The sequence below is a fragment of the Hyaloscypha bicolor genome (genome assembly GCF_002865645.1).
Source record: "Hyaloscypha bicolor E unplaced genomic scaffold K444scaffold_129, whole genome shotgun sequence".
In the NCBI taxonomy this organism is placed as follows: domain Eukaryota; kingdom Fungi; phylum Ascomycota; class Leotiomycetes; order Helotiales; family Hyaloscyphaceae; genus Hyaloscypha; species Hyaloscypha bicolor.
The window spans coordinates 697,257-711,051 of record NW_020194631.1 but is presented as its reverse complement, the minus strand read 5'-3'; the positions used below and the strand labels follow the sequence as shown (position 1 = coordinate 711,051).

Genomic DNA, 13,795 nt, shown 5'->3' with positions numbered 1-13,795 from the left:
GAGGAGTCAGGTAAATGATTGTGTTCTTGAAGAGAGCATAAACTGCTCTTCAGCTTCCAAATTGTGATGTAATTGCAGTCTTCAAGCCTCCTGAATCTCGGCAAACCAATTTCTCGTGTGTTCATGCAACGACTGAAGACATTTACGAAATTATAAACTAGCCTATAAAGCTCTTTCACCCTTGAAATACATAACACTACATATAATAAATAGCAGCAAGTGCAGTGCAGTATATTAAAAGATATGTTTATTAATAGAAGTAAAAAATATCACGTGAAAGCGTGTATTGCTGCGCCTCATTGCCCCACATCCCGATTTTCGCGCCACCTCAAGAGCCTCCTTTTCGATGCTCTTCACATCTTCCTCTATATTCTCGGCACCATGCCATCACACTCGTTTACCAGGCTCTTATGGCATGGCCTTTTCTTACTTTCTTTATTTCTTGGATTATCCAGCGGCTCCTTTGCACCTTCTTGCTCGGGCGACTTCCCTTCCGCATTCGAGCGGAAATGAGTGACAACCTCTGGGCTTCAAATTCTACTCTTGCCCAGCAGCGTGGAGTCTTTCTCTGGGTTGGACAGCAGAATTGGGATACGGCACATAATAATCAAACGCAGCCATTCCCATTGCTTACGGTCCTTTCAACGTTGTACAATGAAACGTACATTTCGACCACTGCAGACGGCTCCCAAGATCTACCATGTCCCAACAGTTATACCTACAACTCGGACTGGACAATGGATTCCGATTACTGGGAAGGATCCTCCTACTACACGTATAACACATCCATGACCTGCCACGGATTCTACGACCTCAGCACCTCCGTACCCCTGTACTATCAAACCCCATCCAACTTCACCGGCTCCCCTGAATCCAGCCCCGCCACCAGCTCCCTCTCCTCCCTATCCCCCAAATATGCGCCACAGCTGTTGTCTCTCGTGGAGCCAGAACACTTTCTCGAGCCCGAATACACAAACGTCTTCAGCGTCAATGGCTTCTACTCCAACGCCCTCTTAGTCTACGGCTTCGTCCCAAGTCACACCAACCAACTCCTAGGTTTGGGTCTAAACTCCACACTCCTCACCTCCTTATACAACGCCGGCTGGATTGCCTCTCGCTCCCTCGGTCTCTACTACGGCGTCCCCTCCCCCTCTGAAGTCCGAAATGGTACTTTGATCCTTGGCGGCTATTCAACCTCCCGCCTTCTTGGGAACTTCTCCGCTCAGACATACCCGATTGGTAAATTCACACTCCCTAAACAATGCCCGCGGGAAGTGTCCGTATCTAGCGTTGCGGTGGGGGGTACGCCGATTATCTCGAAGCCATTCACAGCATGCATCGAGCCCTCTGAGCTCTCACTCGCCTTACCACCTGTCTCCCTCACTAGTTCTCTCCCTTCCGCCTCCGCAAATTACACAATCACTCTCTCAAACGGACTGGTGGTTGAGATCCCGCCGGACTTAGCCAATACGCGCGAGTTGACGGCTGAGGATATGGATTCTCCGATCCTAGGAGTCCCGTTTTTGAGTCAGGTTTACCTGTGGGCGGATTATCAGACGAGAGAGCTGCACTCGGGATTGGCGAATCATAGTGATGCATATCTGGTGGGGAGAGAGGACATCCAGTGCGTGGATCATGGGAGTGAGCTTGGAGATTTGGGGTGGGCTGTTGGAAGCTCGAGTGAAGTGACAGGGACTGCGACGAGTAGTGCGGGTAAGAGTACCGGAACGGCTAAGAGTGCCGGGGTAAGGAGAGGGTTGGATGTGTGGGTTATTGGTGGTGCTTTAGGAATGGTGGGGATATGGAGTCGGATGTTATGACTAATAACCTATGCTATTTCAGATTGCATTAAAATGTGTTTTGGAACAAATCTGGCTTACATGATTAATGAATATCAAACTTTTGCATGAGCACTTCTGCACGTTTCAGCATCTGTGCAGCTTCACCGTCCATAAGTTCTAGGACGAAACATGTGCCGATGAGTTGATAGTAGTCTCCGACTTTACGAAGAGCGATAGGGAGACGGCAGTTGGGGAAGACGCAAATCAGATCCCCGTCCTCAAGTACCTTCGGCCCATACCCAAGCCCGCCTTTCTTCGTGTAAAAATGACGCGCTTCTTGACCGTGCTTAAGGACAGTTTCAACAAGAGCACCACGCTGCCTATCCGTGACTTGATTGATGTGGTGCAGGTTTCGATGCACCACGGGATCCAAATCCGTTCCTGTAACAAAGAACTCGCGGACAGCTAGTCCGCTTAGACATGCCGATGCTATATACCTCCTAGATCGAGGATATCTTCCAGATCTAGGTACATCTTGGTGAAAATAAATGAGGAACTCGTTCCGAAACGAGTTTGCAAAGATGGATCTCTATCCGAAAGACGCACTGTCCCGGATAAGGTAAGAACTTGGTTCCCGATTCGCGGCCGATCGAAGAGGTGAAGGTAAGGCGTATCTAAACCTGCGCTGTAGAAATTACCGCACAAACTCAAACCCCAGCCTCCGCTATTAGTTGATCCCCAGTCTATTACCCACGTCGGAAGCCCTGGCAATCTACCGACCCAAACAACTCCTGCCGTATGTAACCACTCGTCCAGTGATACCGATGCACACATCTCCTCGGCTAGCTCACAATAGATGCTCTCAACAGTCTTGGAGTAGTCGGCTTCAATGCCAACATCGATTATACCAAGCAAGCTAAAAATCTTATCTCTGGGATCCGTTACATGAAGGTATCGTGCTTGATTGAGAATGCGCCATGCCATCTCAAACGGCCGTACTGTGGGCAAAACATTGTGCCTTGCGATCTGTATAGCGTAACTTCTCATCGGCTCAAGCATACTATCATCAAATCCTTCTTTCAAGAGCATCCGGTCTGCCTAGCCGATGCCGTCCGGTTTTACCTGTAGTGAGAGAGCTTCGAGCCAGATCCTGTTCCTTTGAATGCAAGTGTGACCGAAGGTTGCCTGGCCACAAAAGAATATGACATCCTTCGCAAGAACTAGTTCTTGGAGGATCCAACACCGTTGCCAGAAAGCTCTTTCAGAAAATAACTTGAGAAAATCCCGCCTCCGTAACAAGAGCAAGGATAGAAGCGTAGTATCAGCTGTCTTCATCTTCAAACCGTTGAGGAGATCTTGTGTTGGTGATCGTGACAGAACTTCAACACCCAGAAGAGCCTCCTGCGACCCGATCTCGGCGGCAATCGCCTTGGTTATATAGATCACCTCCGTGCTGCTGTCTTTTTCAGACCCCAGCCAAGCCAACACGCATTGGGCGCTCGAAAAAAAATTGAACCCATCATCTGCACCTGCGCAGTTCTTTCCTCAAGATCATTTTGGTTAATGCAGATAGCATCAACCCAGAGGAAATCGGAGCTATCCATTCCGGTTGCTAAAATATTCTAGAACGCGGCGACAAGGTTCGTGGTAGCCACGAACGTTTTCCCGTTGGCAAGTATATCCTGAGTGATTTTGGGAGCCCCCCCACACATACTAGAGCGCATAGTATTGTAGCTCCAGGGTCAAGGTGTGCCTGGTGAGTTCGCATTCGACTCCTCCATCCTCACCGACATGGACGTTGAGGAGCCTGATTTCGAATTTTGAGGCGTCGAGCCTTTCGTATGTGAGATGATCCATGTGTATCGTTGAGAACCTTAGCTTTTCGAAGTGGCTTGGGGAGAGGGGTAAGTGGATATATACTGAAGAGATCGACTCTGTGGAGAATGGAGATATATTCGGATTTGGATGCGAATCAAAGGAAGACAACTGGCCCACAGACACCATATTGTTTTCGAGGTCAGCCGCTCAGGGCAGACTTGGAGGCAGCCTTGTTGGATGTGGAAGGCCTGGGTACTCTTCGGTTGGCGTGCGAATGAGAAATCGACCTTGTTGCTGATGCAGAACCGAGTCAGCAATTCTTGCTGTACTCCTTTCAACAACGCTAAGGCGAGGACGAATGTTTGCACTTGCAAAACGATTCTTCTGGATAGCACTTTCTCAAATATCTTGGCAATATAAATGATTCCTCATTTAATACATTATGTTACGGACCTGCCTCCTGCCTCATTCTTTATCATATTGCTCTCAACTGCCCAACTTCAAAACGCCATCGCAAATCCATCTCATCCCTTCAACCAGTAGCCATAATCGCTCTTCTGATACCAATGATCTTGGAAATGTCCATGCGCTGATAATTCTCAGGCATATGTTCACCACTTGCAATGCACAGGACTTTCATCCTCTTGTCGTATCGAAGACCTGTGAGCAGCTTCGGGGTAATGAGGAAGTACTGGCTTGTATGCTCCTTGCAAGCAATCTCGACCATACGCTCGTGAACCATACGCTCATTGCGGGCATCCATTCCTTGATTGATCTCATCCACCACACGGAAAGGAGCTTGAGCCATAGATTGAAGTGACATGAGGTAGAAGATCGTCGAGACAGATCGTTCGCCACCGGATTGACGATGAGCGTCGAGTTGCTGTAATGTATCGTTTTCCCTGGTGTTGTGTGTTAGTATTGAGTATAGTCAGAAGAGGAAGTAAAGTTTCTCACCTAAATTTGACCTTGATCTGGATAGCCCATTGATCAAAGTCATCGTCCTTGTGCACGTTGACTTCTCCTGCGCAACCAATCTGCTCGAAATTGTAAGAGAATGCATCGCTGATCTTTGCAATGAGCGTGTCGAGCTTCGGTTCCCATTTGCCACGTATCTTCATGACATTTTGGGCAATAGTCTCGAGGCTAGCCTCCGTCTCCAGGATCTTCGCCTTCAATCTATCGACATCGACTTGGCGTTTCTCATAGTGTTTGATAGCATCTGGATTGCTGGCATGGATGAATTCGAGTTTCGACTCTTCCGCAGCGATGTCCATTTGTAAGGTTTCAACGGTAAGTCCCTGGGGGAGATTCTGAAATGTGTCGAGATGCTCTGCGTTTTCAGGATCATGCATGAGCTCTGAACAGACGTGCATTGCATTCTTCGCAACCTCCTTCACTCTCTTGGCTTCTGCCTCAATAGCTCGGAGTTTCTGTTGCTCAATATCTCGTTCTCTTACAGTATCCTCATTGCGCTCTTTCAGGCCAGCAACATCGGATACAGCCTCGATGAGGCGGACCTCGGCTTCAATGAGCTCTTCGTGGCATTGCCGGAACTTGGTGATATGCTCTTTGTAATCCAAGGTCTGCCCGGCTCTTCGGAGAATAGCATGATCAATCTGGGTACGAAACTTCTTTACTTGTTCTCGGTCTTCCACGCTGTCACGCTGTTTCCCTTTGAGGGTTTCTTCTTCAGCCTGTATCTTATCGGGAAGGGCTTTTTGGGCAACCCAGGCCGCTTGTAATGCCTTTTTTTCCTTCCTGATGTCCTCGAGTTCTCCCTTCACAGACTCCACTTTCTCTTTCAACTCTGTTATCTGATTTCTGACAGGCTTCACTTTTTCACTCAGTACTTTGAAGTCCGCAGTCAAGGAACCAATCCTCTCTTGGATTTCGCGTCTTGCAGATACGTCGACTGGTTGATCCGTCCAATACCGAGCTTTCTTAAGCATTCTGGAAACTGTTGAGACGGCCTGGGGTCCATATTCTTGTCTCCTGGAGACTAGGAAGATATGGGTGCCAATAATAAATCGCCTGATGCGAACGTTCTCAGCCAGCATCTTGTATTGCTCATCACTAGGTTCACGAAGGCCTATGGGGCATTGATCAAGCTGTCCCGAGCTGCATAGCATCTCCAAAACAGGTGTCGGCCCATCGATGTAGTCGATTGCCCAACCATCTAATCCAGCCCGCTGGAAATCCTGCTGGGATAAAGGTTTCCCTCGATCGGTGGATTGACCCTCCTCAACTTGTCTGATCGTAACATCAGCTAGGCGCATGACGTCTGTAAACTGGTCGCTCAGCTTTTTCATGTCGTTGAGAGTTTGGGCTGTAATGACCAAGAACTCGTTATCACGAAGCAAGGTCTCGACAGCATCGACATATCTTGGGTCTTTGATCGAACAAGTAATCATTGGAGGGCCATAGACTTCCTTTTCGAATGATCCGAGATTGTCCTGGACCCATTTCCAGGCTTTGGCCGTGTCTTTCGAAACTCTCTCAAGTTTGCTCATTTGCTGGCCTTCCTGTGTATCGAATGCAGCAAGTTCCCGTTCTGCTTCTGCGATGTTTTGTCTGATGGTCTTGCCGGCAACTACATTCTCTTGATTCTGTGCATTAAGATCTACGATTTGGGTGTCGATAGACCGAATCTCCCGTTCTATCGTGTGCTAATACAGTCAGTTAATGCCGAAGAAAAGCTCAAAGGTAGACTTACGCAACGCTCGTTCCACTCCGCAGGATTAAATTCGATCGGTGCCTCGTTGACTTTTGCTTTTAAACTTCTTATCTTTTCCTGAAGTTTTGCAATCTCCGCTTTTCTTTTTGTCTCGATCGTACCAATTGACTTCACACTATTCTCGATCTTCGTGACGTTCTCCGTCAGGCCATCGATAGTCTTTACGAAAACATCAGCATCTCGCTCGGCTGCCCCCAATGCCTTCTCCCGCTCCCCAACCACAACTTTGATTTGGTCTCTGTAGCGCTCCTTTGCACTGATCGATTGCAAGGCGGGTGCGATTCTGCCTGATAACTCTTTCCACCGAGCTTGAGCTTTCTTTTTGTTTTCCTTGGATACCTCGTGCTGTTGAACAGCAATCTTGTATTCGACGAAAGGCACCATCTTTTTCAGTAAATCGACTTTTTCCTGAACCTTGATACGCTCCTGCAATCTCTCCACCTCTGCGTGTAGATTTTGTTGGCGATTCTCGAGCCTCCCCAGCTGGTCCTTATCGGCTTCATCTTGTAGCTCCAGTGTCTTCTGTTCTTTCCGAAGCTTCTTTAGCTCATCGTGCCATTCTAGCATGTTAGGCGGGGCTGCCGCTCTCTGGGTCTGCTGAAGTAAGTCCACCGGAGATAGACCCGCAAACGACGACACCTTGTCTTGAGGTAGAAATTGACACAAGTTGTCGATTTGAATGGAGAGGTCGTTCGTCAGACTCTGAACATTTTTTAACGAGGTTTTCTTGCCGTCAAGCCAAAACTCGCGGCCGTTGTTGTCTTTGATAATTCGTAGGCGTACAACATGATTGCGAGATTCGGTGGGTCGTCGTTGAAGCTCGATCTCGACATATGCATCCGTATTACCGTGTTTCACAAACTCTCCAACTTGACCAGCACGACCTAGATGGTGCGGACCCCAACCCAAGCCCAGGCATATCGCACAAACAAGCGAGCTCTTGCCTGTGCCGTTGGGTCCAATGACCATGTTCAAGTTGGGTCCAGGAAAAAATTCGGCATTCTCGTAGGTGACAAAGTTGGTGAGCTTGACTCTGACAATGGCACCAGGCTGGAACTCGCTTGGACCTGCCTGATCATCGTCGCTGGCATCTTCATCGCCTTCGTCGTGTTGATTGTTCCGTCTCCGCGATGTACCGTTTGGGCGAGAAGGACCAGGCTCTGGAGATTCGGATTGTGAATCGCGGTGGTGTCCATTCGTACGGACGCGTTTCGCTGAGCTGGTGGCTGATGGTGTGGACCTTTGAGAGGCTCGCAAAGCGTCGGCATCTTCATCGCTTTCGATTTCAGCCCTTAGCCGCCGTCGCGGAGGGCTCTCCAAGGACGGCATATTTTTCAATCCGTGGTTGTCACGCTGAGGATCTTGTCTTGGATAGAGGAGATGAGGTTGAACGCGACGACGCGTAGATTAGGGTTGGATTTTTGGTGGCGCTCGCTAGCGCGGCAGGGGCCGAAGGTGAAGCAACGACAACTGAAGGCAGACTCGGTTTCTTCTTCATGTTCACCTTCGACTTCGTTGTATGGTGGTCATCGAAATATGATGAACACATAATCAGCCAGTACCATATACACGGCAGCCCTCGAGAAAGACACTTGAAGCTCTAGCTGTTCAAAGTCACCCCGATCTTGATCCGAAAAAAGTTAAAAGAACGAGAGAAGAAGACACCCATCCATCCCAGTAACATGATGAAAGGTCATACTGTGCTCCTACTCTGAGCACCTCGACTGATAAAACGTCACTTTGTCGACCTTGAAGTGCAACCCTGGGGGATACCATCTGTGGTCACAGCTTGCAATCATTTGCGACTACGAAGCTGGCCAGATTCAGCTCTGATCAGCTTCACAAAGATACGACAGCTTCCTAATTATTTTCCATAATATTGTCATAATCCTATTTCTAAGATTGTTCTTGAAGCGGGAAACGCTCACTCCTTCATGCCCCTCCTCGAACCACCGGGAACCCGTCCACATGCCTATCTAGGGAACCCAGGCTCGCGGCTTCTGGGCCAAACCAAGGCTCTGCCTAGTTGTATCCAAGGAGCTCTATCATTGAGTATTTAGTTGAGTATCTGTTACTTTTCCGTTGTCATTGAGATTCGTGCCCCATCGTAGCCAAAAGTGCGTCTTTTAAAATTCCAGATTGCAGGCTGCAACAGGCCTGCCAGCTCAATTCATACAACTTGCACACTCTGTGCGGATTTCAGGATGCTTTTTTCGCTGCTAAGATTCGCATTGCTGAGTTTATGGCTAAGGACGATGGTTGAGGCAAATATTGGAGTTGGGAGACATTACGATTTCATAATCTCTGCATTGTTTATGCTTTCATGCTGGAGGATAAGAGAAGAGAAGAGAAGAGAAGTCTGCACTGATAGTGAAACGTGAGGAAGGGAAATGTTGTTCGGCAATCTGGCGTGCATTCCAAAGTCGATTCTCCGCTTTCCGCCGAGGAATCGCGAATGTAAATAAACGCATCCTCCCGCAAAACACAACATTCCAGAACCTACATTTGACATTGCTCTCGCCAGATACTATCAATTGATTCCTCTGGCAACCCGACCACGCAACAATCATTTGCTCATCCTATCAGAGATAGATATCCGCACGAGGCGCCGTGCTTTTTGACACCTTCTCCCAAAATCATACATCTCAGAACGCGTCTGGAGAAGCACATGTAAGAAGTCTTTTGGGCCCCGAGGCGTAACAAAAGCTGACCAACAAAGATTATTTTCTCGCCAGTTTCCAATCACGCCCTTCAGGAAGACGCGTCTCCTCAGCAACCTAGAAGCCTCGAAGCTAAGCGTGCGCTTATATCGAACACGTTGCCCCCACCAAACGACCAGTCTTTCAGGAGTGTGTCTGTCTAGAGCTGGGCAATGCTTTCATAGAGGTCAATCATCTGAGGTCGTACGTCATGGATCATAACCACCGGCCATCGACGCGTAGGACTCCTCTTGGAGAAGCCACCCGGCGAGTCAACAATGAGCTTCCACAAACGCCTTCGAAAGGATCACCAATGCGGCAGCATGGCAGGAAAAAATCCGACCCTCCCCAAGTGAAAGCTTACAGACCTCTATCACCACCACGGTACCATGAATACAATTCCTTACGTGGCTACGACCAACCCGCTCCTTTGCTTCCTAACCCAGCAAATCCGCGTCTCTCAGCCATATCCAAAGAACATGGCGACACAACATCCAAGAGAGACTCTCTCATATCCACCATTTCTACCGACAGTAATCGCGTCAAAGTATATATTGGACCTTGGAGGCTTGGGAAGACATTGGGCGAGGGAGCCACGGCGCGAGTTCGGCTGGCAAAGCATGCGTCGACGGGACAGAAAGCTGCAGTGAAGATCGTACAAAAGAGGCACGCCCAAATGTCCCAAGCTTCCAGCCTTGCCGATCTCGATCAAGCCGAGGCTTTACGCCCAGACTCTGGAGACGGCTTACGACGAATGCCAGTTGGTATCGAAAGAGAGGTAGCCATAATGAAACTTATCCAGCATCCGAACATCATGAAACTCTATGATATTTGGGAGAACCGTACTGAGATGTGGGTATTTTCGAGACCTTTGGCGGTCAATTTGCTGACGTCTGTGCAGTTACCTAGTATTAGAGTACGTGAATAACGGAGAACTCTTCGACTACATTACCTCGAAAGAGGGTGGCCTCGAGGAAGAAGAAGCCTTGATGTTCTTCCGTCAAATTCTCAGCGCTGTTGGCTATTGTCATTCTTTTAACATATGCCACCGCGATCTCAAACCAGAGAACATATTATTGACGAAGGACTTAGAGATCAAGATTGCAGATTTTGGGATGGCGGCGTTGCATCAAAGCCCAGACCACAAGCTCAGGACTTCTTGTGGGAGCCCGCATTATGCTGCCCCTGAATTGATCAAAGGCTTCGCTTACCGTGGCAACCAAGCTGATATATGGAGCTTGGGAGTTATCCTGTATGCCACCCTTTCTGGAACACTTCCTTTTGATGTTGGAAATTCAGACGCCCCGAAGGAAGAGGCTTTGCCTTTGCTATTGAAAAAGATCCAGCGCGGCCGGTTCGAAATGCCACCAGGATTCAGCGAGGAAGCAAAAGATCTGGTCCGGCGAATATTGCAGGTCAATCCTCAAAAGAGAATCACGCTCAGGGAGATGTGGAGACATCCCCTGCTAAGAAAATATGATTACCTGGACAACCTTGCCAGCGGTTCCTTTCCAGAATCTCCGAGTGCGAAGAATTGTGGACGCCCAGTACTTCGTCGGAGTGAGATCGACAAAGAGTTGCTCCGTCACCTGAGGTCTATGTGGCACGGAATGTCCGAGCAGCAACTCATAGACGCTCTTTTGAGTGAAAAGTAAGCCTTCTATTTCTACTTAAATGAAACTCATTATCTTCTTCATCGCCAGAACCTCGCTGACCTCCTAGGCCAAATGAGCAAAAACTATTCTACAGCTTACTCCTGAAGTATCGTGATACACAACTTGAAAACTATTCTCCTGATCTTGGATATTCGAATAGCGACTATCACCATGTCAGACCACTCAACTTGAAGAAGACGTATTCTACTTGCCAGTTCCCCCAAGCCAAGTCAAAAGGGCATGGGAGACAGGTGTCCAAGTTCACCGTTGTCAGCAATGCCGCTGAAACCGTGCGCAGCTATGATCCATTCAAAGCCTCGCGACCCCAACAACTTAATGGATATAGCAATAACTACCACGCCAAGATTACAATTCATGGACCTGGCATGGTCAATTCGGGAGAGTCAAACTCTAGGTATCGCTCAGCCTCCGGCACATCGTCGTCACAGGGAACCACGACGGATCGCAACAGACTACTACCTCCACCTCCAAAATTGTATGCCTCCCGAAGCTCTATGGCAAGCACTTCCACCAGAAGCCGAGCAAGTAATCCTCACGTCCGAGCAACAATTGGCCACAAGCGTGGTGTGAGCTTCTCAAATTTGCGAAAGCACTCCTCGGGGGGGCATTCAAAGCTGTCCTCCGATGGTAAAGCATTTACGGCGATCCCACGGCATAGCAATCATACGGAAGTCACTGATGATGGAGGGAGTGTTTTACGTCCCGTGGAAACACCTGCTTCAACGCGCTATATTCGATCAAGAAAGGTGCAGTCCACTTCTCAACCACTTCTCTCTCCCGCAAAGCGCGGCCTGACAAGTCAAATCTGGAACGAAGATGTCCGGCAGCTCAGCACTAGCTTGGCGAAGGATTGTGATGAAGCATTCAACCGTACTTCTGTTGTCTCGACGATTTCTGAGAGCAATGGAGTAACGAAGAAGACAAAGCGAACTTCATTGAGCTCACGTCCTCTGCCAGAACCACCAGCCCGAACTCAGTCTGTCAAATATGAGCTCTTGGAAGCACGAAAAGAGGCAGAAATACGGAAGATGTACTTAGATTGTGATGAATCGCCCACCTATTTGAATCGGATGGTAGCACACATTGATCGTTTGATGCAGCCAATGTCACCAACTCGGTCCTTTTCAGCCCCAACTGAGTCTAAAAAGCCGTCAGGGGGACAATTACTGCCATGTATTGAAGAGAGTCAGGAGAAGGAAGTCTCCCCTCGGAGGGCTAAAGAGCTAGCTATGTACCGTGATCGTCAACGTCGCCCCGAGGCGAAGACAGGTCGTATAGGTTCTGCGCCTGAACCTCGAGCGCTGCAACGGGAAAGCTTCCAAGACCGATTTACCAAACCGGATTCTCTACTTAGGGATACAATCCGTGTTGTAGATCCAACTTCTCCACTCAGTCCTGTCAAGCCACCCGCTCCTCTCATCATCCGCAAGAAGAGTTCACAACCGGCTCCGCTGCCTTTGATGTCTGGAGGGCTTGGCGATGACATTAATACGCAATCCAGCAGACGACGTCCATCAGAAGGACTTGATCTTCGTCAGCAGTACAAGGCTGGTTTGAAGAAGGATGCTGCATTGGTGCTCCCAAAGATTGAAGAAGTCAAGAAAGATGAAGACTCATTCGAAGGTGAGAGCAACGCTAGCACAATTCTTAGAAAGACGTCCGGTTGGTTCAAGCGCAGCTCAAGGAGCGGAGACGACTTCAGAGGATCGACCGGCGGAAGTGAATCATGGCGGTCTCAATCAAGTTATAGCACTGTCCAGGATCCATATAACAGGCCACAAAATCCACATCTTGATTCATCCCTTCTTCCGGAATCTCCAAAGAAGAAGATTTCTAAGCTTGGAAGATGGTTTAAGAAACGCAATTCGAAACCAAATATGACTCTTAGTGGTATGTTGGGTGACTTCAGGGTCTTTGCTAGAACTAGACTGCTAACCACTTCTCAGTTGACAATACCATTGATGATACTATTAGTGTTCAGGAATCTTTCATGGATCGTCATTATCCACACCTCGGCGATCCTAGAGTCCGACAAATTGCGCCTCAGCAAAACTGGCTGGCCAAGCTATTCAAGGTCAAGCCAGTCACAAAGCATCTATGCTTCTGTATTACCAAGCGTCGTGCCCGTCAAGAGATTGCCAGAGTCCTCAAAGAGTGGAAGCGATACGGCCTCGAAGATATCCAGGTCGACAAGGATCGCAACATCGTCTTTGGAAGAGTTGCTTTGGGCAATTGTAAGTGTCTGTAATAGAACGTGATGGGGCTTGCAGCTAACATGCTGTAGATTTCAATCTTAAGGAGGTTTCCTTTGCTGCCGAGATTATGACCGTCATTGAGCATGGCAAGAAACCCAAGCTTAGCATCGCTCGCTTTACGCAAGAGAGTGGTGCGGCCAGTAGCTTCAACAAAGTGTTGGAAACCATGGAGACAGTACTGAAGAGTCGAGGGTTTCTCCTGACGGACGAGCGCAAGAAACGGATGATGATCAAGACATTGAACGCTGCCTAAACCCTTTCCCCTAGCAACGACTGCCGCTGCCCATTTGACGACATTCTTAGGCGCTGGCCCTGGTCACTGGGCTTACGTGTTGTATTCGAGAGTAATCATTTTTCTTCGTAGATTTGCTTGGTGGTTGCACTGCAAACTTTTGTGTTATTGCATAGCGGGGCTGCATAGCTTTTCTGCATTGTGGATTTGTGTGCAGAAACGCTAAAATGTTAATGATAAATTGTAGAGTAGGATAGAAGTTCATTTCTGCATGAGGGAAGGGAGACAAGTTTCTGGCTTGGGAGGTGGACGTTGGGGGGAAGAGATTTGTGGATTTCTTCATGTAAAGAGTATTGAAGAATTAGAAACGAAAGGACTTGAAATGCGCTTGACTCTTATCTGTGAGAATATCACACGCCTCGACATTTGAAGGGGGAGAGGGAGGGGCGACGTGAATCCGACAACCTCCGAGTTTGAGATCGCGTAAACTTGCATCAGCCCATTGGTTCTTGCTACTCAACTTCATCACTCAAGATCTCTCAGAAATGTCTTCTTCGTCCTCGAATTTGTAAATCGTATGTGATGTCGTACATAAGT

At 48.5% G+C, this 13,795-nt stretch overlaps 3 protein-coding genes across 3 annotated transcripts; 2 read left to right on the top strand and 1 right to left on the bottom strand.

The window, feature by feature from the left end:
* The first annotated feature begins 352 nt into the window (after nucleotides 1-352).
* K444DRAFT_618101 (uncharacterized protein) lies at nucleotides 353-1,924 on the top strand. The gene is made up of 2 exons (XM_024881251.1): nucleotides 353-1,828; nucleotides 1,881-1,924. The coding sequence occupies exon 1, from the start codon at nucleotides 411-413 to the stop codon at nucleotides 1,818-1,820; it is 1,410 nt and encodes a 469-aa protein (XP_024731637.1). The 5' UTR covers nucleotides 353-410; the 3' UTR covers nucleotides 1,821-1,828; nucleotides 1,881-1,924.
* Nucleotides 1,925-3,991: 2,067 nt separating this feature from the next.
* On the bottom strand, nucleotides 3,992-7,702 carry K444DRAFT_667382 (P-loop containing nucleoside triphosphate hydrolase protein). Its single transcript, XM_024887289.1, has 3 exons — nucleotides 6,316-7,702; nucleotides 4,557-6,268; nucleotides 3,992-4,501 (listed from the first exon to the last, which is right to left on the bottom strand). The coding sequence occupies exons 1-3, from the start codon at nucleotides 7,663-7,665 to the stop codon at nucleotides 4,132-4,134; spliced, it is 3,432 nt and encodes a 1,143-aa protein (XP_024731636.1). The 5' UTR covers nucleotides 7,666-7,702; the 3' UTR covers nucleotides 3,992-4,131.
* A 1,541-nt stretch (nucleotides 7,703-9,243) lies between these two features.
* Nucleotides 9,244-13,568, top strand: K444DRAFT_667381 (Pkinase-domain-containing protein; the record flags this gene model as incomplete). Its single annotated transcript, XM_024887288.1, has 5 exons — nucleotides 9,244-9,887; nucleotides 9,937-10,686; nucleotides 10,785-12,601; nucleotides 12,658-12,945; nucleotides 12,996-13,568. The coding sequence occupies 5 exons, from the start codon at nucleotides 9,247-9,249 to the stop codon at nucleotides 13,217-13,219; spliced, it is 3,720 nt and encodes a 1,239-aa protein (XP_024731635.1). The 3' UTR covers nucleotides 13,220-13,568.
* Nucleotides 13,569-13,795: the final 227 nt, after the last annotated feature.

Bases quoted from the DNA above. Each gene is read 5' to 3' on its own strand.
- K444DRAFT_618101 (XM_024881251.1), top strand. From the start codon at position 411: ATGGCATGGCCTTTTCTTACTTTCTTTATTTCTTGGATTATCCAGCGG.
- K444DRAFT_667382 (XM_024887289.1), bottom strand. From the start codon at position 7,665: ATGCCGTCCTTGGAGAGCCCTCCGCGACGGCGGCTAAGGGCTGAAATC. The intron at 6,269-6,315 runs GTAAGTCTACCT...TGACTGTATTAG, and splicing joins CGGAGTGGAACGAGCGTTGC to CACACGATAGAACGGGAGAT. The intron at 4,502-4,556 runs GTGAGAAACTTT...ACACAACACCAG, and splicing joins CAGATCAAGGTCAAATTTAG to GGAAAACGATACATTACAGC.